The sequence below is a fragment of the Aquarana catesbeiana genome, unplaced genomic scaffold, assembly GCF_042186555.1.
Source record: "Aquarana catesbeiana isolate 2022-GZ unplaced genomic scaffold, ASM4218655v1 unanchor235, whole genome shotgun sequence".
In the NCBI taxonomy this organism is placed as follows: domain Eukaryota; kingdom Metazoa; phylum Chordata; class Amphibia; order Anura; family Ranidae; genus Aquarana; species Aquarana catesbeiana.
This window is the reverse complement of record NW_027362663.1, coordinates 417,002-437,868: the sequence shown is the minus strand read 5'-3', so window position 1 is coordinate 437,868 and position 20,867 is coordinate 417,002. Positions and strand designations below refer to the sequence as shown.

The following is a 20,867-nucleotide window of genomic DNA, read 5'->3' as shown; positions in this document are numbered from 1 at the left end:
CGACCTGTCTTTTCCCCCTGTTCGAATATGCGTTGGGACTGGTATAACAGCTTTTTTTGTGTCAGGGAGGTCTGTAGCAGTAGGGATTGTTGGGTAAGAGATTGGAGTGCTATATAGTCTCGTGGGTCACGGGAACGGACATATAGGGCTTCCTGTCTGATCGCCTCAGTCTCTAGTCTGGTAAGCTCCGCCCTACGAAGTCTCCTGACCTTAGCAATAACACATTGGTAATGCCCCCTTGATGAGGCCTTAAAGGCTTCCCAAACCACATTATCAGAGGCAGACCCCGGGATGACCTCCCAAAATTGCTGCACCGTTTCCCGAAACCGAGAATCGACATCTGCGTCGGATATCCAGAACCTGGACAACCGCCAGAGTCTATCCGACGGGTCCACCGTCAGTTCCAGGGATAACAACAACGGGGCGTGGTCCGAAATCCCCCGCGGAAGTATGCCTATGTCCCGAACTCTGGGGAGGACAGGCGCTGCGACGTAGGCCAGGTCTATGCGAGAGAAGGATCTATGAGTGGCGGAATGGCAAGTAAAGGCCCTGGCCTGAGGGTTCTTCCACCTCCATACATCCACCAGGCCGTACGTGTCAGCCCAGTCTGCCAAGTCACGGCGTGTAGTGTCTCCCACTGTGCTCCTGTCCAACCCAGAGTCCGGAACAAGGTTAAAGTCACCCATCAATACAACGTTATCTGGGGGGAAGCGAGCCAGCACCCCCGAGATCAAATTGAGGATTCTGAAGGAGGCCGGGGGGGGCAGATATACTCCCACCAATACCCAAGGTGAGTCATATATCAAGGCATGTATTAATACATATCTCCCATCAGGATCCAGGACTAAATCAAGGAGCTTAAAAGGGAGAGTTTTCAGGACCAATACACTAACCCCCCTTGCAAAATTGGAGTAAGTAGAGTGGTAGTGATGACCCACCCACGGTTTTTTCAGACTAAGAGTTTTGCTACCAATCAGATGCGTCTCCTGTAACACACAGATATGGGGATTATGCTTCTTTATAAATTGAAACACTAAAGAGCGCTTCAGTGGAGAATTTAAGCCACGTGTGTTCCAGGAGAGGATATCTAGGTTAGTCATGTATACATCTCATTTATAAGAAAAGCAGGATACAACTTATATACTCTTCCTAATTCGCCACAAGCCATCACAGGGAATGCCCGAGGCGAATCAGACATTACTTTAAGTACAGAGAGCAAATACAGCACTGTCAAAAAATATAAAACAAAAACAAAATCAAAAACGAAAAACTGGGAGCCAGGAACACGGCTCAATATCCCCAAACCTCCCCCCACCCCACCCGACCCCCAAAACAGGAGGCAGGTCTGTATCCCCAAACTTGCTTCAGCCCGAAGGCTGCTCATGGAGGCAGTGAACTAGAGGCAACCAACCTCTGTGAATCAAAGAAAAATAAGTGTACTTTAAGTTCCGGTAAGGAGAAAAAATGGTGTGGATCACCCGGAGCCCCGGGGGCACAAAACTTGCAATGGTCCATATGAACCCCCGACCCCAGCCGGGGTCGAGGCGATGCTGGAGAAAGTGGCAGGGGAAGTGCGGGGGAGGAGGGGATGCAACAATAGAGGTGTCTATACAGACCGGGACCGGTCTCATTAAGGATAAAGTGTCATGACCGCATCCGAAGTGGCATCGCAGCAAAGATAATGGTTCCCAGCTTATCTTCCTTGATAGACAGCATCAATGAGGGAAGTCCGTTCGGAAGTGAAGATCAGGGTTCAGATCTGATGCCTTGTTTGCTTCCGTGCTGGGGGTTGAAGATGCTAGTGCGCCAATGGGTATGCTCTTAAGGGGGGGGAAGCATGGCTCAGTCCAAAAGGCATGGAACCAGAGGAAGTGTTGAACATCTAGGCCCCGCTAGCCATTAATGACATGAGAGGGGTCCGCAGAGGCACCCAAAGAGTCAGACTCTCCCCTCCAGAAACAAAACCCCCCGCAACCTCTCCAGCAGTGTACTCACAGTTTCCCCGAGGAAATCATCTTTGGATGGTGTCAGCCCACGCGGCAGCTTCTCTGGGGGGGGTGAAGAAGTGCACTTTTTCGCCGTCCTGCACTCTGAGTTTGGCAGGGAATAGCATGTTATATTTGATCCCTTTCTGTCGGAGCATGGCGCGGACATGATCAAAAGACTTCCGTTGCCTCTGTGTCTCCACAGAGTAATCCGGAAAGATGAGGAGTTTCGTGTTCTCATAATGTAACTCTCCTTGTTTGATTGGGTGCAGAGCGGAGCACAGTTTCCCTGTCTCTGTAATGGAGAAGTTTGAAAATGAAAGTGCGCGGCGGCGCTCCCTGTGGGCCTCGGGTGGCAGGCATTCGATGGGCGCGGGTTGGGAGTAGTTTCTCCATGAAGCCGACCGGATCCGTTCCCCCTGCGCCTTCCGGGAGGCCGAGAACTCGGAGATTATTCCTCCGGTTCCGGTTCTCGGCGTCCTCGGCCCTGAATTCAAGTGCTTTAACCTTCGATTTTAGGATCTGAATGTCCTCATGTTGTTCTCTTTGCACATCTTCCGTAGTGGAGATCCGCCGTTCCGTCTCACCCACACGCTCTCTAAATCGATCCATGTCACGTCGGATGAGGGCCGTCTCCTCCTGGACATGATCTATCTTGATGGTGAGAGTGGACTGGCAAGTGGAGATAGCGTGCATCAGAGCCTCGAATGCCTGGGATCCAGCCTGGATCGCGCCATCCGGCGGGGCAGAGGTCTGCGTCTCCATGTTACAGGCCTTAGGAGGGGAAGGCCCAAACCTCGGCGGCGTTCTTGTATGCTCAGGAACTTGCGATTTCTGTACTCCTTTTTTGTTTCTGCGCATTCCCTGAGCCACCGGGGGTTTCTGGTGATAAATGGCAGGGAATTAAATGCAAAATCCACACCAGGATGTTAGAAGGAAAAAAGTCCGGAGTGGGAGCTCTGGTACTAAACGTCCGCTCCCAGCGCCATCTTGGACACGCCTGGGCAGGTTCTTGATAGTTTACTCTCCTATTTTCTGATCTTTCCGAGTGCCTGTTTGGTAATCTAGTTTGTTGGCGGTACGGTAGCTTGGAATTGGTTCTGGCCATCTGTTGGGGGGGTATTATTTATTGGTCCCTCCATTGCCATTTCTATAGAGGTATCTGGGCTGTCATCTACTAATAGATCATCATCAGGTTCATCACTTGGATCTAGGATAACTGCTTGCCATTTATAAACCTTCATATTGTTGTAATCCAACACATCCCTTTTGTATTTTTCTGTTTTTTTGCCTGTATTACAGGGGGTTATTTACGAAAGGCAAATCCACTTTGCACTGCAACTGCACTTGAAAGTGCACTTGGAAGTGCAGTTGCTCTCAATATAAGGGGTAGATCTGAAATGGGTGGAAGCTCTGCTGATTTTATTATCCAATCATGTGAAAGCTAAAATGCTGTTTTTTATTTTCCTTGCATGTCCCCCTCGGATCTACAGCGACTTTACTTCCAAGTCCACTTTCCGAGCACTTTCAAGCGCACTTGCAGTGCAAAGTGGATTTTCCTTTAGTAAATAATCCCCTGTAATACAGGCAAAAAACCAGAAAAATACAAAACGGATGTGTTGGATTACAACAATATGTTAAAGGGGGCTTCCAGATTCCCATAAGCCCCCCCGCCCGCAGACCCCCACAACCACCGGCCAAGAGTTGTGGGGATGAGGCCCTTGTCCTCATCAACATGGGGACAAGGTGCTTTGGGGGGACCCCAAAGCACCCTCCCAATGTTGAGAGCATGTGGCCTGGTACGGTTCAGGAGGGGGGGCGCTCTCTCATCCCCCCCTCTTTTCCTTCGGCCTGCCAGGTTGCGTGCTCGGATAAGGGTCTGGTATGGATTTTTGGGGGGACCCCACGTCAATTTTTTTTTAAATTTTGGCGCGGGGTTCCCCTTAATATCCATACCAGACCTGAAGGGCCTGGTATGGAATTTAGGGGGACCCCCTACGCCAGTTTTTAAAAAAATTTTGGTTCGGGGTTCCCCTGTGGAGAAATCCCATGCAGTTTTTATCAATGAACTTTTATGTGTATTGTCGGGACCGGCAATTCATTAATAGCCGCGAGTAGTTTTAAATGGCTTTTTTCCTTTGAAATGTCATTTTGCTGTCAGACTGTTCTAAACACGGGAAACATGCGCCCCTTTACAGGCATACTATAGACACCCCCCAGGTACAAAATTTAAAGGAATATTACACTTTTATTGTTTCACTTTAAGCATTATTAAAATCACTGCTCCTGAAAAAACGTCCATTTTTAAAACTTTTTTTTGCATTGATACATGTCCCCTGGGGCAGGACCCAGGCCCCCAAACACTTTTTATGACAATACAATGCATATATAAGCCTTTAAAATTAGCACTTTTGATTTCTCCCATAGACTTTTAAAGGGTGTTCCGCGGCTTTCGAATTTGCTGCGAACACCCCAAATTGTTCGCTGTTCGGCAACGTGGTGAACAGCCTATGTTCGAGTCGAACACGAGTTCGACTCGAACTCGAAGCTCATCCCTAATGGGGACACAGATGTAAGGAGGGATTCTGCTGGGGACACAAATGTAAGGAGGGGCTCCGCTGGGGACACAGATGTAAGGAGGACTCCACTGATGGGGATACAGATGTAAGAAGGGGCTCCGCTGGGGACACTGATTTAAGGAGGGGCTCCGCTGATGGGGACACAAATGAAAGGAGGGACTCCGCTGATGGGGACACAGGTGTAAAGAGGGACTCTGCTGGGGGGCACCTGATGTAAGGAGGGACTCTGCTGGGGGGCACCTGATGTAAGGAGGGACTCTGCTGGGGGGCACCTGATGTAAGGAGGGACTCTGCTGGGGGGCACCTGATGTAAGGAGGGACTCTGCTGGGGGGCACCTGATGTAAGGAGGGACTCTGCTGGGGGCACCTGATGTAAGGAGGGACTCTGCTGGGGGGCACCTGATGTAAGGAGGGACTCTGCTGGGGGCACCTGATGTAAGGAGGGACTCTGCTGGGGGCACATGATGTAAGGAGGGACTGTGCTGGGGGCACCTGATGTAAGAATGGACTCTGCTGGGGGCACCTGATGGGATCTGGTGGCAGGCGATGTGGCAGGTGACACGCTCAGGGCTCCCACTGATTCTGCATTATGGTTGAATGATTTAATTTTATATTACAATGAAATATAAGAAATAATGCGCTCCAATCATCAATCATCCTGACACCATAACAACCATGGTGCCGGGATGATTGAAGTGCTAATACCAGGTGTAGTGCTGGTAGATTTTCTAATCTACCACTTATAGGTAAATTTAATGGGTCATCTGTACTGTACATAGTTCAGATTCAATTTATTGTTAGATTAGCCTCTGTTCCAGCTTGGCTGTGTTGCGTGCAGTTCCGCATTCTGCCTGTGGATGTCGTTGTCGCCATGGGTCAGTGTTGGAAAGCAACAAGCTAAAGTATATGAGTGCTCTTCTGTCTCATAGACAACTCGGCGGAGGTGGTCATCCGGGTTGCATTCTGGGAGAGGGTATGTATAGGACAGACGCCATGTTTTAGGGAGAGTGGAGGTCTGGAGTCTTAACTTTGCAGCCCCCGGGGCCGGGAGTCCAAACCTTGCAGCCCTCCGGGCTGGAGAGTTGAGTCGCTGCAGCCGCGTGGGTGGGTCCAGAAGCCTGTCTGGGGCCTGTTATGGCTGGGATGGTCCTGTGCTGTCTGTCCTGCGGGAAGAAGCCGGACAATCGGGAAGATCCAGGGGAGGACCCATCTTGGAAGGGACCATGCGAGGCTGGTCTTAAGAAGGGCCTGGTGACTCAATTGGAGGAAGCATCTTAAATGAATCTACCACACAAGTACTGCCGGGTCGGCTTAAAGGTTCTGGTACTGTGTTTGCTGTTCATCGAAAACTACTACATCCTGTGGCAGAGGATCATGCAGTTTTGTTCTACCCAAGTCTGTGGCAGAGACTTTGGTTCGTACTACGTTTCGGCTGCTAGGTTAGTGAAAGAGACCTATCCAGGCAGGCAAAGATTCAATCCTGAATTGAGGATACATTCACCCCTAAGATTTCAATTCCTCATTGCTACACCAAGAAAAGGTATTTGAACTTCCCTGCAACTCTTCTTCTACTTCTTTCCTGCTACTTCTTCCAGTTATCTCCCATGAAAGCATTGGAAAAGTACTCAAGTGACTGGTGCCTATATTGTACGATAATAAGCTCAACGTGGACTCTAATGGGGTTTTGATGAAATTACAGGTAAAAAAGGGGACTGTAACAGCCCGCTTTAAATCAGCAGCTCCACCGTGAGTTAGTGCTACACAGGTGTTTGGAGTATCATTATCTGCTGATTGTTAAACATTCTAGAATACGCATATTTCTATTGTTGTGTAGGATCTGGATCATCTCCCTCCATCCCTCGTTCATCTCAGATGCTAATCACACCCCCTTAGAGCCACATCCTTTAAGCCACGCCCACTGTTTTCTAAAACCATGCCCATTTCACCAAGTGGGAGGGGTCAAAAAGGAAGAGCGGGTCTGGCACCCTCCCATCCTAAAACTTCACCAGCCGCCACTGTGCTGGGCGTCATATGACGTCCAGTCAGGATAACTTAACCATTCGGTTATATGGCAGGTGGGAAGTGGTTAATATCACCACATAGAAATAAAACGTTGAATCATATATAATGGCATTGACCTCATCCTATAGGTATACCTGATATGGTCATTTACATACCTTTTATGATTTACAATAAAGGTTAAGTTTTAGTTAAGTGGCCTTTTGGTGCGCAGGAAAACGCACCCTCATCTAGTTCTAGACCATTATTATTTACAGAAATTGTTTATTGCTCAAGGAACCCCTAGAAACCTTTGGAGGAACCCTGGCTGAGAAAGGCTGGACTAGGCAGTAATATATCTCTATTCCCCTTGGTGGGAGTGGAGATGACCCATCTATAAGGATATACAGTACATACACACACAGCACAAGGCCGTGTTCACACTACCAGACGTTTCTCGGGGTTGCAGTTCCTCTGAGCTCCACAAGGTGGAGATCTCACTTTTACACAGGAAATCTCTATGGAAGACAGGAAATGAGTTCAGGAACAGGCAGGAAGTGATGTCAGGTGCAGACAGGAAGTTTCGGGTGAGGAGTCAGTCAGGAGGAAGTAGAGAGGAGACGTTGCTTGAAGAGGAGACATTACTGAAAGTGGCAGCAGGGGAGGTAATAAGGATTTTTTTATGCCCAGTAATCCCCCGTCATGTCCGTCCTCTTCCTCCATAGTCACTGTGATGTCTTTTATCTCCAGCAGATGATGATACTCACATATATAGTGTGGATACCTAGATTAACCCCTTCAGGGTCAGAACATTCCCTATTTGTGGGGCCGGAACATTCTCCTCATTTTGGAGATGTGTCACCTTTCCCACCAATCACCTTCTCACCTCATCAGTCTATACTAATGATTTATATGACTTTTATTAGTAGTGGGGGATGGGGGGATTGGAATATGTACGTCTTTATTTTATAAGATTCAAATAGGAAAAAAGAGGGAAAATATATGTAGCGCTGACAACTTTTGTTTCTAGTCATATGTGTTGTTGTAAAGGTATTAAGTTGATATAGCGCCATCTAGTGGCCAACTATAAGGGTACAATGCTTTTATTTGTTATCATTTGGAAGTGATTGCTTGTTTACTTCTGGACATTAACTATGACCTACCCACAATGCTCATGGACCAGAGGAGAACTGAACTGCATTATGGGAAGGATATAAAAAGGGCTGAGAGCGGCCATCTTAGGTCTCTTGTTCCTGGGACGCGTGGCTGCCAGCAGAACTTTGTGGGTGTGTGTGTCCCACAGGGTTGCGGCCTACCTTGTGAAGGAGCGGAGCAGCAGCAAGGATCCTGCCATTTATCACAGTGTGCTAAGTTAAGTTTTTGTATTTTAAGGATAAAAGCACAGTACTCCAGAGGGCAAGAGCAATGAGGAATATTCAGTATAAAGGTGCAAAAATTCTGTATACCCAGACTTTTCCCCTGAACTGCAGAAACAAAGAGCAAAATTCATTGACTGTAAACGCAAAATGCAACAGCTTAAAATCAACTATGCGCTACTGTACCCTGCCCGCCTAAAAGTGACAGCCCTTGGAGAAACCAAATTTTTTAATACTCCTGTAGAAGCAACAACATGGTTGGAATTAAATGAAGGGAAGTTACGCCAGGGTGAAGAGCTATGATTCAGTGGACAGACCTGGGCCCATTTTCCCTTTTTATTCTTTATATACGTCCGAACTTCTTTTTCTATTTTTTTTTTCCTTTTGTAGCCATTTGCACATTTATATGCACAGAGATGGGGGTGGGGGGGGGGGATAAGGGAAGGGAGGTTTGAAGGTAAAAAAGAAAGTGTGAGAAGGTGGAATTATCCCCCTCTAGCAGGGGGAACCTTGGAGTAAGGTTTGTGTGTTATCCTTTTACAATGAACACAGCTGAGCTATTTGAGACTTTTGGGATAATTTTTTCTTTTTTGTTGTTTTTTTTCTTGATGTATAGTGCATGGTTTGCCTTTTATTTATTTGTTGGGAAGTTAGGGAATCTCACTTTGGGGAAGAAATGCGGTCAATTTAGAAGCCCCCAACATAGGCCCAAAGGAGGGCAGAGAAGAGGGAGGGGGGGGTGGAGGAGGGGGTGGTGGGAGGGGTAGGGGGGAGGGTGAGTGTTTGGGGAGGGCAGGAGCTGGGGAGGAAGAATGGGAGAATGTGTGGGGGTAGGTGGGGTGAACTTGGAGTAGGAAAGGGGGAGATTGTGAGTTTGGTGTTGAGGATGGGATACAGTAATATATATGGGATAGGGTTTGAGTATACATTGGTGGAGAAATCACAAATTACACAGAGCACGAGGATAAGAGTTTTTCTTTTCATGGGAAAAGAGTATAATAGAAGTAAGGAACTATTTTGTAGTGATAGGAAGATTTGGAAGAGGGATGGTGAGGTTTGGGGATAGGAGGGAGGTGGCCCCAGGTCGGTCCAAGAAAGGCAGGAATGTTAGGATCTGCTCCTGGAACGTACGGGGGGTTATGGATCCTGCCAAGAGACAGGCAATTTTTGCAGAAATTAAATTAGATGACTCCAAAATATTGTGCCTGCAGGAGACACACCTAGAGAGAGATTCTGTCAAGGTTCTGGAACATAAAAAATATAGGATACAATACCACTCAACACACACCTCTTATTCAAGAGGGGTGAGTATATTGATAGAGTCTGGGGTGGTTTTCTCCTGCAGGCAGAATGTAACGGATGAAAATGGAAGGTATATTTTCCTTTATTGTATGATCGAGGAGTGTGAATGCGTGATAGCAAACGTTTACATCCCTCCACCGTTCAAATTAGATGTTTTATGTGATTTGATGAGGTTTGTTGCTGATAAACCAGGAGTGCCGGTTATAATAGCAGGTGATTTTAACATGACAATGGATAAAAATCTGGATCGGTTTACACAGAGGACTCCTGTAAAAAGTGCACCTGGAGGCCCATTGTTTCGATTCTGTGAAGAGACAGGGTTTGTGGATATATGGAGAAGATGGAACCCCGGGGTAAAGCAGTACTCTTGTCATTCTAGATCATATTCTACCTTGTCCAGGATTGACCTCATACTATGCAACGAAGAGGCCCTAAAGTTGGTAGAGGAGGTAGAATATAAACCTAGAGGGATCTCGGACCATTCACAAATAGTCTTTTCAATAAAGAGGGATAAGCTATGGTAGGGGAGATTGGAAGGTAAATCCATTTTGATTGGAGATAATCAAAGATTCGGAAGGGATTGCCACCAACTTGAGAGAATTTATAAAGGTGAATACTGGGACTGCATCACTGGGCATAATTTGGGACACGCTTAAAGCATATCTACGGGGGGAGCTGATACAAAAAATAACGTATGTAAAAAGACAATCACAGGCTAAAGAAACGGAGTTGAGGAAAGAGGTGGAAAGGGCAGAATCACGCTATGTGGAGTCATCCTCTCCTGAGGACCACGACAGATGGTTAAGGAAGCAGGATGAATATAAAAAAGCAGTCTGGGAGAAAGTAGAAAATAAAAAACTGTTTCAGAGGCGTACCTTCTTTGGTGAAGGTGAACAGGTGGGGAGAATCCTAGCACTAATATCTAAAGCAAACAGCCCCTCAAATACCATATCAGCAATACAAGCTAAAGGAGGGGAGATTAGAAGGACCACCTCTGAAATAGCGTACGAATTTAAGGAATATTACAAAAACTTATATAGTACCTCACAGAGGAATGTGGAAAAGGAGATGGGGGGCTTTTTCTGGAAACTAAAGATCCCTTACCTATCAGAGGAGGACAGAGAGGGGTTAGAGGCTCCATTGACCCTCGAGGAGCTACGCAAAGCTGTGGCAGATATGGCGGGCCAGAAAGCTCCGGGACCAGACGGCCTGCCAATAGAAATTTATAAAAAATATGGGGATATTTTATTGCCTACGCTTCTTCAGGTATTCAGTGGAGCCATGGAGGAAGGGAAGCTGCCAACCTCTATGGCAGAAGCAACCATAATAGTTCTAGCAAAAGAAGGGAAACATAGTTTAGAAACATCCTCCTATAGGCCAATATCCCTCTTGTGTACGGATGTAAAAATTTTAGCTAAGACCCTGGCCGCTAGATTGAATAAAATAATTAGCAAGGTAGTACATCCAGACCAAACCGGGTTTATCCCGGATAGGTCCACAAGTTTAAATATAAGACGAGCCTTCCTGAACACACAAATCCCAGTTATGGGTAGAGGGAATAGAGCCATTCTATCATTAGACGCAGTCAAAGCTTTTGACAGCGTCGAATGGCATTACTTGTGGAGAGTATTGGCTGAATTCCGTTTTGGTCCCCAATTTGTCCGCTGGATAAAATTACTGTATGAGGGCCCTAGGGCAAAGGTCAGAATAAATGGGGAGTGTTCGGAGTGGTTCCAGTTGGAGAGGGGGACGAGGCAGGGGTGTCCCTTGTCTCCCCTCCTCTTCGCCCTCGCTATAGAGCCCCTGGCTATTGCCTTGAGAACCTCCCAGAAAATACAGGGATTTAAAAGAGAAATGGGAGAAGAAAAAGTAGCTATGTATGCGGACGATGTTTTGTTATTTTTGGGGGATACACAATCGTCCTTGGAAGAGGTTCTAAGGCTGGTACAGGACTTCGGACGCTTCTCTGGACTGGAAATAGGATGGGAGAAGTCAGTGCTTATGCCCATAGACCCCTTGGTAGAGCCACTCCCACAGCAGGCAACCCAGTTAAAGATAGCAAATCAAATGTGATACTTAGGTGTTAACTTAACAAAAGACCCGGGACAGTTTATAGCAAGGAACATGATTCCGCTTATGGCCAAACTGAAACAGAAATGTAAGGTATGGGGCCATCTGCCACTGTCGGTGGCGGGCAGGATTAATTTAATTAAAATGGTGTGGATGCCACAAATATTATACATAGTACACAACTCCCCAGTATGGATCCCAAAGCATTGGTTTGGGAAACTAGAAGGGGTATTCAGGGAATTGATTTGGAGGAATGGCCCAGCAAGAATCCGCCTGCAGGCACTACAGCGCCCGAAAGACATGGGAAGGGTGGCATTGCCGAACCCGGAATTCAATTTTTTGGCAGCACAACTACAATATATGAGAGGGAGTAACTCACCCATGAGGAAGGAGGGAGGGAATGACTTATTATTAAATGACACTAAACATAGTACAATAGTAGAAGCTGTGGAGGCAGATTCATTTGAAACCAGATGTTTAACAACACAACTAATGGTTAAAGTTTGGAGCACTGCTAAGACCATAATGGGCTATGGCGGGTTCTCTGAATTCTCCCCTCTCTGGGATAATAAAAACTTGGAAGAACTCAAGACACTGGGGAAGGTGGATAAATGGGCCAGGAAGGGTATTGGCTTCCTGGCACAGTTATATAGGGATGGTAGACTGAAATCATTTCAGGAAATCAGTGCAGAATTTGGAATCTCGAACCGATTATTTTATAGCTATTTACAGGTCAGACATGCGTTGAATATGCAATTTAAAGGGAAAATCCCAGAACTGAGTAAAATGCCGTAACTTGGGAGAATGGTTAATGCAGGCTCATATAAAGGGTTGATATCAGGAATGTATGGGAAGATAAGGGAAGCAGCACAGAAAGGTGAGCTGGAGCGTAGTAGTAGGACTAAGTGGGAAAGGGATGTGGGGCCAATGAGAGAAGATCAATGGAGTAGAGTCTTGGCTTTGGGCCCCAAGGTCTCGTTATCACCATCTCAGACCATATCGCATCTATACCTGCTGCATAGATCCTATTACACACCTGCAAGGCTGTTTTTGTTTGGGAAAAGCCCGAATGCAGAATGCCCAAGATGTGGAGATGGGAGGGGTGACCTGGTGCACATGACCTGGCGATGCCCCAAATTGCATAGATACTGGCAAGGCATAAATAGGAAGATTAATGGGGTATTCGGGACGTCGCTCGATGCGGGGGCCAGGCTATGCCTCCTGGGGTTAATAGAAGGAGAAGGGGTGCGGGGCCATGTCCAGACCGCAGTGACTAGATGCCTGTTCCAGGGAAGGTTGCTAATTGCTCGTAAATGGCAGGAAAAAAAACCCCCAACAGTAAGGGAATGGGAGAAAGTGGTGAACGGAACGATCGATAAGGAGGAATATATATTCAGGAAAAGAAAGAACCATAAGCAGTTCCTTAAAATATGGAAACAGTGGTTAGATTCGGAATTAAATAAATAGGAGAATGTGAATGTGTGTGAATGTAGTAGGTGAGAATGGTTGGAGTGGATAGCAGGGAAGGGGGAGGGTTGGGAGGGGGTAAGGTTGATAAATGGGGAAATGGGGTTTGTTTTTCTGGAATATTATCTATCATTATTGTGCTCTTATGCTTCCTTTTATGTTGCCTATGCTAACCACTCTTTTCTTTTGTACACGATTATGTAATGTGACTAAGATTTGGAAAAACAAATGAAATTTCTTAATAAAAAGTATTTAAAGCCACAGTGTGCTGGAGCAGCAGAAGTGATCGTTCCTAAGACCCGTGGAGGAGGTAACCGAGGACTCCTGGTCGTTAGTAAACGGAACAGCGTGACAGCATGGTTGTGGCTCCATACGGACTGAGAACTGCTGAAATGGAGGCATCCATCTGTCCGGTTCGGTGCGGTGAGAGGGTTAACACCCAGAAGTTTGTTCAACACTACACACATTTAGAGCTGTTACAGAGTGTTGCTGGGACTGATAGTCCCACGGAACAATTGAGTTGGAAAGCATTACATTTACACAGACTTCAATATCCAGGGATTGATACTAGATGTCTGTCTCCTTCAAGTAAGAACACTCAATCAATTTACCTGATTATAATTACTTTTGTGTATCACCTTGCACTGCGCAACACTCCAGAAGAACTCTCTTGTGGATTACAAATACTAATTTATAGCGAGCCGAAGATTGAAGACGACAGGACTATCTCTTCTATTGCAGGGCCCTGCATTTAGTCATAAAGGATAGTGACTTTACTGTTTAAAGCAGGGGGAGCTCCCTAGTATCTATATTGTGGGATATTCGCATTCCTGTGTCTTTGCGCTTGCCACAGTGTGCTGGAGGTGGGAAGGTGTCCAGAGTTAAGACGATTTCACTTTGAACGCTGGTCCCACCTGGAGACGCACCAATAAGGGGACTTTTCAGGAAAGTTTTGTGTGTGTGGATATATTTATGTATATCTGTGTATGTGTACAAAGACTGTTGTGAATATTTACTGTACTGTTACACTACGTTGGTGTGATAGTGTAGTCACCGTAATAACTTTTATATATGCATATCATTTAAGTAAAAGAGAAGTCATTTTGGTTATCACAGAAGTTTGTGTGCAGTGTTGTTTTTCTTCCTGCAGGTGGAGTCACAACACAAGCACCCAGGTAGAGGTATATACATATATATTTGTGAGCTATAATTGGTATTAGTGTCACTACAACACTGCATTACAGTTGTGTCAAGGGGATTGAACAAGTTAAAGAGGGGGAAGAGATCAGAGAACAGGCCCAATCAAAATCAGCAGCTCCACCGAGAGTTATTGCTACATATAATTTTGTAGTAAATGTCCTGAAAACTATTGTCTCCATAATGATCCCAGTCTCAGATATTTATCCTAAAATGTGATCAGTAAAGTCTCCAGAGTACACGGAGATCACAGGAATATGATGTGTCCTGGCAAAGCCTAAAGACAATGTTCATCTTTTATTTAGGAGATGTGTGACGCACCCGGGAGAAATGACTCTGTGTACTGATACCTCACAGAGCGCCCCTCACAGCTCCTTCTACCTATGTCCCTCCAATCCAAGTCAGAGAATCCTATGACATCACACTGGCCTGACAGCTCCTCATCCCAATGTCCCTCCATCCAGAGTCAGAGAATCCTATGACATCACAATGACCTCACATCTCCTCTTCTTAATGTCCCTCCATCCAGAATCAGAGAATCCTATGACATCACAATGACCTCACAGCTCCTCTTCTTAATGTCCATCTCACAAGCAAAAACACGATTGTTGGTCCCAGAATTCCTTGCAACAAGCACTTAACAGAGTGGGGGCCCTGACTGGGTACATTATATCCCAGTGGAGTTTTGATAAAAATTGAGACCTGATTAGTGAGGTGAGAAGGATTCTGTGATTGTCATTTGATTTTACTATATGTGTTCAAATCTACAGTTTTCCTCATGTGAAGTCTGGAGATCTTATGATAATCACATTGCCTCCACCTCCCTCCCTTTCTGATAGAATAGAGAAATAAGAAGATTCTAGAAGTCACCAGAGAGATCATCGAGCTGCTGACAGGAGACGTGAGTGGTGCAGGGAAGGACATCATGATGGAGAAACAGCCGCCCCTCACATCACCGGGTAAGAGGAGACTTTATTGTAAAGGAGAGGGCAGTACGGAGGGTCCACCTAGATCCCCCATCATCTGATAAACACATAAAAACAATGTATTCAGTCAGTGTGTGTGTTTCCTACAGATAGATCTAGTAACGGGAACCCACCAGAGAGATATCCCCATCCTCTGTATTCCTGGGCTTCCACACAGGAAGGTCACACCATCCCTCACCATCATCAGGTAGATGAGGAACAATCACTGATAGTATCATTAGGATCTGTACATTATCTGCATTGTTACAATTTATGTTATTTTTATTCTATATTCAGAGTGGAAACCTGAGAGATTCTAAAGTTGAAGTTAAAGAAGAGATAAAAGAGGAGGATGATGAGGATGGGGTGATGGAGGAGTCAATGTTTCTAAAAGTACACAAAGATCTGTACCAGGACACCATGGTGGAGTCATCCAGCTACAGAAACCCACCAGAGAGATGTCCCCGTCCTCTGTATTCCCGGGATTCCACACAGGAAGGTCACACCATCCCTCACCATCATCAGGTAGATGATTGACAATTATTGGTAGTTCTGATTTATACACAGCATGTTTGTTACAATGAATGTTTTATTATATATTCAGAGTGGAAACCTCGGGGATGATAATATTGATGTTAAAGAAGAGTATAAAGAGGAGGATGAGGAGTATGGAGTGATGGAGGGGTTTTCAGAAGGACACAAAGATATGATGAAGCCACCTAATACCAGGAACCCACCAGAGAGATGTCCATGTCCTCTGTATTCCCGAGATTCCACACAGGAAGATCACACCATCCCTCACTGTTACAAGGTTGGTGGGACGGAGGTTATAAAACACACTTATAGAGACAATGTATGGATTTTTTATGTGATGTCACAATATTAAAGCTTATATCTTACAGATGATATTTTCTCCTTTTTCTTCATTCAGAGTGGAGATCCAATCGATATAGAATTTGAGGTTAAAACAGAAGAAAAAGAGAAGTATGTGAGGGATGATCAGCAGTCTATGGAGGAGGATGGAATAACGGGGACATTTATAGAGGAGGACACTCCTACAGAGATCAGCACAGGTGGGTCATTAACACTAAATACATTCCTCCACCCATACTGCTCACTGATTGGTCCAGAGTAGGGCAAGGACTGGGTGATATCAGCCTGTAATACCCTGGTCACTTGCCTAAGCTGTGTTCCCGTTCCCATATTTTTCTCGGCTAATCTTCCTTCTCTGTGCTTCAGACACAATTTATGTATCTAGATGGGATTTATGGAGATTCTGGGGTTCAGCTGGTGGCTAAATGTTCATTTTCACCATAGACGTTACTAGACCTAGGCACCTGGGGTGTGTGCTTTGGGTCTTCTGCCCCATACAGAGTATGGCAAGATCTCTGACAGAACAATTCTACCAGGGTTACTTGTTTAATTGTTTGCTGGCTGTGCCGGGTGGAGGGATATGTCTGTATAGTCTTAGACCCAAGTCACTGAGTGCAGGAGATGGGAGGCAGCGGTGAGGGACCTCTGTAATCCAATTCTTGATCTCCAGCGAGGAACACGCACAGGATCCTGCCTCCTCCGGAGGCACCCAGCCAATGATGCGGCGCCAGCTTGACTGGTTTATGTAGCTGAGGGCAGGGCCACCTGTCATGTGACCCCATCCCCCTCTGACAAGGGAAAATGCCGGGGTTTCCATGTGACACGTACGGGTGACCCTGCCCCCCTCTGATTCAACGCAGGATTCCTGTTAGGGGGCGGGGTCACCCGTACACGTCACTGGGAAACCCCGGCATTTCCCCTTGTCAGAGGGGGATGGGGTCACGTGACGGGTGGCCCCGCCCTTAGCTACATAAAAGCTGTCAAGCTGGTGCCACGTCATTGGCTGGGTGCCTCCGGTGGAGGCAGGATCCTGTGCGTGTTCCTCGCTGGAGATCATCCATCGCTGGAGATCGAGAATTGGATTACATTGCTGGAGCATGGATTTTTTGGATTACATCGCTGAATCTCTTTATTTTTAACAAAGGACTTGTCCAAGCCATCTCCTGTGTTCTTTTAACATTTTGACACTTTCTTTTTGTGAAATGGTAGGGGTACAATGTACCCCTTACCGATTCACATAGGGGGGGCTGGGATCTGGGTGTTCCCTTTGTTAAAGGGGGCTTCCAGATTCCGATATGCCCCCCGCCCGCAGACCCCCACAACCACCGGGCAAGGGTTGTGGGGATGAGGCCCTTGTCCCCATCAACATGGGGACATCCTCCCCATGTTGAGGGCATGTGGCCTGGTACGGTTCAGGAGGGGGGGGCGCTCTCTCGTCCCCCCTCTTTTCCTGCGGCCTGCCAGGTTGCGTGCTCGGATAAGGGTCTGGTGTGGATTTTTGGGGGAACCCCACGCCATTTAAAAAAAAATTTTGGCGCGGAGTTCCCCTTAATATCCATACCAGACCTGAAGGGCCTAGTAATGAAATTTTGGGGGGCCCCCCCACACATTTTATATTTTTTATTTTTCAATGACTTTCAATGACTTTTGTGTATTGTTAGGACCGACAATTCATTAATAGCCGCCACTAGCGCTAGTACTTTTAAATGACTTTTTTTTCCTTTAGAAATGTCATTTTGCTCTCGGACTGTTCTAAACACGGGAAACATGCGCCACTTTACAGGCATACTATAGACACCCCCCAGGTACGAAATTTAAAGGACTATTTCACTTTTATTGTTTCACTTTAAGCATTATTAAAATCACTGCTCCCGAAAAAACGGCCGTTTTTAAAACTTTTTTTGCATTGATACATGTCCCCTGGGGCAGGACCCCCAAACACTTTTTATGACAATAACTTGCATATTAAACTTTAAAATTAGCACTTTTGATTTTTCATGTTCGTGTCCCATAGACTTTAACGGTGTTCGCGTGTTCAAACAAATTTTTTTGCTTGTTCGCATGTTCTGGATGTGAACCGAACAGGGGGGTGTTCGGCCCATCCCTACTCACTACATTGTAGCAAAGTGTCATTTCTTCAGTGTTGTCACGTGAAGAGATATAATAAAATATTTACAAAAATGTGAGGGGAGTACTCACTTTTGTGAGATACTGTATATATAAACATAATATGTATTCTCTTTTGTTACACCCATTTCCTACCAGCTGGACATTTTATATCTGATGATGTGATTGAAGCACAGACTTTTACATGTTGCTAATAATGTGATAACATCCTCAAATTTTGTAACCTTAAAGCGGAAATAAACCCATCCACATAAGTTACATTTCCAGCATGTGCCGGGAATGTAACCCTCCCATTGGTTGTGCTCTCAACCAGACTGCCCAACCATCCAATGGCTAGTGTCATAACTTATCACATGTGCAGCATCATGGCATTTGTAGCTTAAACAGAGGCCAAGATGGCAGCTTCTTTGGCTGTGAATACAATAGGAGGGTTTACTTCCACTTTAAACAGAAAGTGATAATGAGGGGGAGGAGTCAATAACCCAATGATGGTGGTCTTCAGGATCAGTCCAGTCTTCATCTTAGTTGTTCTCCCCCCATCCTCACTCTCTGACCTCTGGTGGGGCTCAGCCCTGCTGTTATTCACGACTAAATCATGGACTAAATAAGGAAGTGCAGTACTTCTTGTGTTGGGAAGATAGAGGGGGAGGGGACACACGTCCTATAATCCCCTCATCACTGTCACTCCTATAAAAGACAGTTCTCGTTGTTTCCTCACTCTCTGACTAAGGTCCATGAATAAAGAAATGAACTGGTAGGAGATCAGAGATGTAGGGCTGAAACAAGTAATCGATTATAATTGATTATGAAAATAGTTGTCAACCATTAGTTGGTCAGTCGATTAAGTGGCCTGCATACAAAATGCATTATTTCTTTACATATCAGAAAATACAGCTTAGTACACGATCCATACATGCCAGTAAATGCTGAGAAGTTGAATGCAGGAGGAGCAATGCCTCATGGGACATGTAGTCCTGGGCAGAAGAAGGAAGCAAGTGATTCTAAAGGCAGAAGTTTTTTATCTTGCTATAAGGAAACTCTATACTATACTTTGCGGCTTCCTATAGAGGGGGGCAGAAGATGGAAATCGGGGCTGCTCTGTGCAAATCCATTACACAGAGCAGGTAAGTATGACAAGTTTGTTTAAAACAAAGAAATCCAACATTTACAATGACTTTAAGGTCTCTGTGCAGGGAAGATCAGCATCTGACCCCAGACATGGTGGAGGCTGATAGACTGGAGGTGATAGAAGGCATTACTATTACATAAAGTAAAAGTTTACTAGTATTGTGCATTATATATAAAATTTATATCCATGAAAAAAAAGTCTCAGCTTTCAGTATTACTTTAATATTAAGGTCCCCCCTCCCCCCTCTAAGCTCCATATATCTTCATGTGTGACTCCCAGGTAAAATCCCCATATATCCTACTACTGGGTATATTTATTATTATGTATATAGGCAATAATGAATCAATTAAATTAGATAAATATATAAATACACAATTATAAATATATAAAGTGTCTCTTAAGTATTGCAGCAGCGCTGTGCACCCCAATTGAACAGGGTCTCTTTCTTAATCTAATTCAGAAAGTTCAATCAAGATGTATTCTGTGAGGGTAGTAATCCTTTCACCAAGCGATACACCACGTGCTGGGGTCCCCAATGAAAACTCACTCACCAGAAATCAGATCAATAAAAGCCTTGATTAATAGTAGTAAATCTGCATCAACATCCAAAGCGACCACCAGATGTCAGCATTATTCCCAGTAGTTCCAATAGGATATGTAGAAGAAACAAAAATGCTCACATAGCGTGATACTGCTAAACATCTTTATTTGAACCATCCAAACATCCCCTTAAAACTATGCGTACCAAAATGTAATAAACATTGAGCAAAGATAACAAAGTGCACTGTGCCTGATTGCGTCCTCCAGTCATGAAAACCTGTCAGGAGCGCTCCCTGTGTGTAGCCACAGTCACACGCTTCCTGGTTCCTCGATTGGTGTAGCGCATATTTATTATTATATATATGATATAAGATATATTACTTTCACTATTTCACAGTATAAATGAATCCCTTATAGTAGTGATTATCTACTGTTTTTGTGCTATAAAGGACTATTTTTGTTAAACCCCATCATAACAGATGATTAAATAAAGTCATGCTGCTGCTACTAAATGTCCTATGCTGGCCATACACGGATCGATTTTTGGACGAGAATATTCACAGAAATATTTATATGAAAATTATTTGTACATTCAATGAATGGACGAGTGTAGTTCGAAAATTCCACTTGCTTTTAAAATTCAATTTTAAAATAAATGTAACTTCTGAGCAAAAACCACATACACTATTTGAAAATTTGTTTGATGGAGAAAAGTTTTCTGTTCTGGGCCTTCAAATTTTCCCCTCACTGTGGTGGAAAATGAACGCCGATTTGACCCACTAATGGTTAGAAAATTGGATGAATGTTTTTTTTGAAAGAGAAATGAGTTTGTGTACGGCCAGCATAAGTTGTACCCACCTACCTGTCTATGACAAGGGAGTCTGTCATCCATCATATTATATTACACTCCTGTCTGATCATCTGAAAAACAGCGTTTTACCTCTTTTTTACATTTTAATAATGTTGACCTCTGATTCTGATATGTAGCAGATTCTCCCTCTAATAATACATCTATCTGTCTGTTATTCTCAGAGTAGATTAAATATCCAACTATATATCTGGATATTTATATTTACCGCTGTATATAGGTATTCAAGAATATTAACTAAATTATACACCAAACTTTTTTTGAGGTTTTTATCCAATTAGTTGATTAATCAAAACAATAATCGGCAAACTACTCAATTCTGAAAATAATCATTAATTGCCGCCCTACAGAGGACCCATTTACTAGTTACCTTGAGGGGGGGATTGTAAGA

General features: G+C 45.0%; 3 protein-coding genes across 3 annotated transcripts in view; 2 read left to right on the top strand and 1 right to left on the bottom strand.

Annotated features, from left to right (window-relative positions):
* LOC141121938 (uncharacterized) overlaps nt 1-20,867 on the top strand; it is a 284,890-nt gene that overhangs the window by 165,541 nt on the left and 98,482 nt on the right. The gene's annotated exons all lie outside the window — the stretch shown is intronic.
* Nucleotides 1-20,867, bottom strand: part of LOC141121935 (uncharacterized) — a 206,895-nt gene that overhangs the window by 130,381 nt on the left and 55,647 nt on the right. The gene's annotated exons all lie outside the window — the stretch shown is intronic.
* Nucleotides 1-20,867, top strand: part of LOC141121932 (uncharacterized) — a 603,393-nt gene that overhangs the window by 580,081 nt on the left and 2,445 nt on the right. Inside the window, exons 20-25 of the mRNA XM_073611683.1 lie at nt 13,928-13,952; nt 14,825-14,933; nt 15,050-15,147; nt 15,237-15,464; nt 15,544-15,750; nt 15,871-16,012. Of these exons, the coding sequence (XP_073467784.1) occupies nt 13,928-13,952; nt 14,825-14,933; nt 15,050-15,147; nt 15,237-15,464; nt 15,544-15,750; nt 15,871-16,012 (809 nt within the window). The remainder of the gene's footprint in view (nt 1-13,927; nt 13,953-14,824; nt 14,934-15,049; nt 15,148-15,236; nt 15,465-15,543; nt 15,751-15,870; nt 16,013-20,867) is intronic.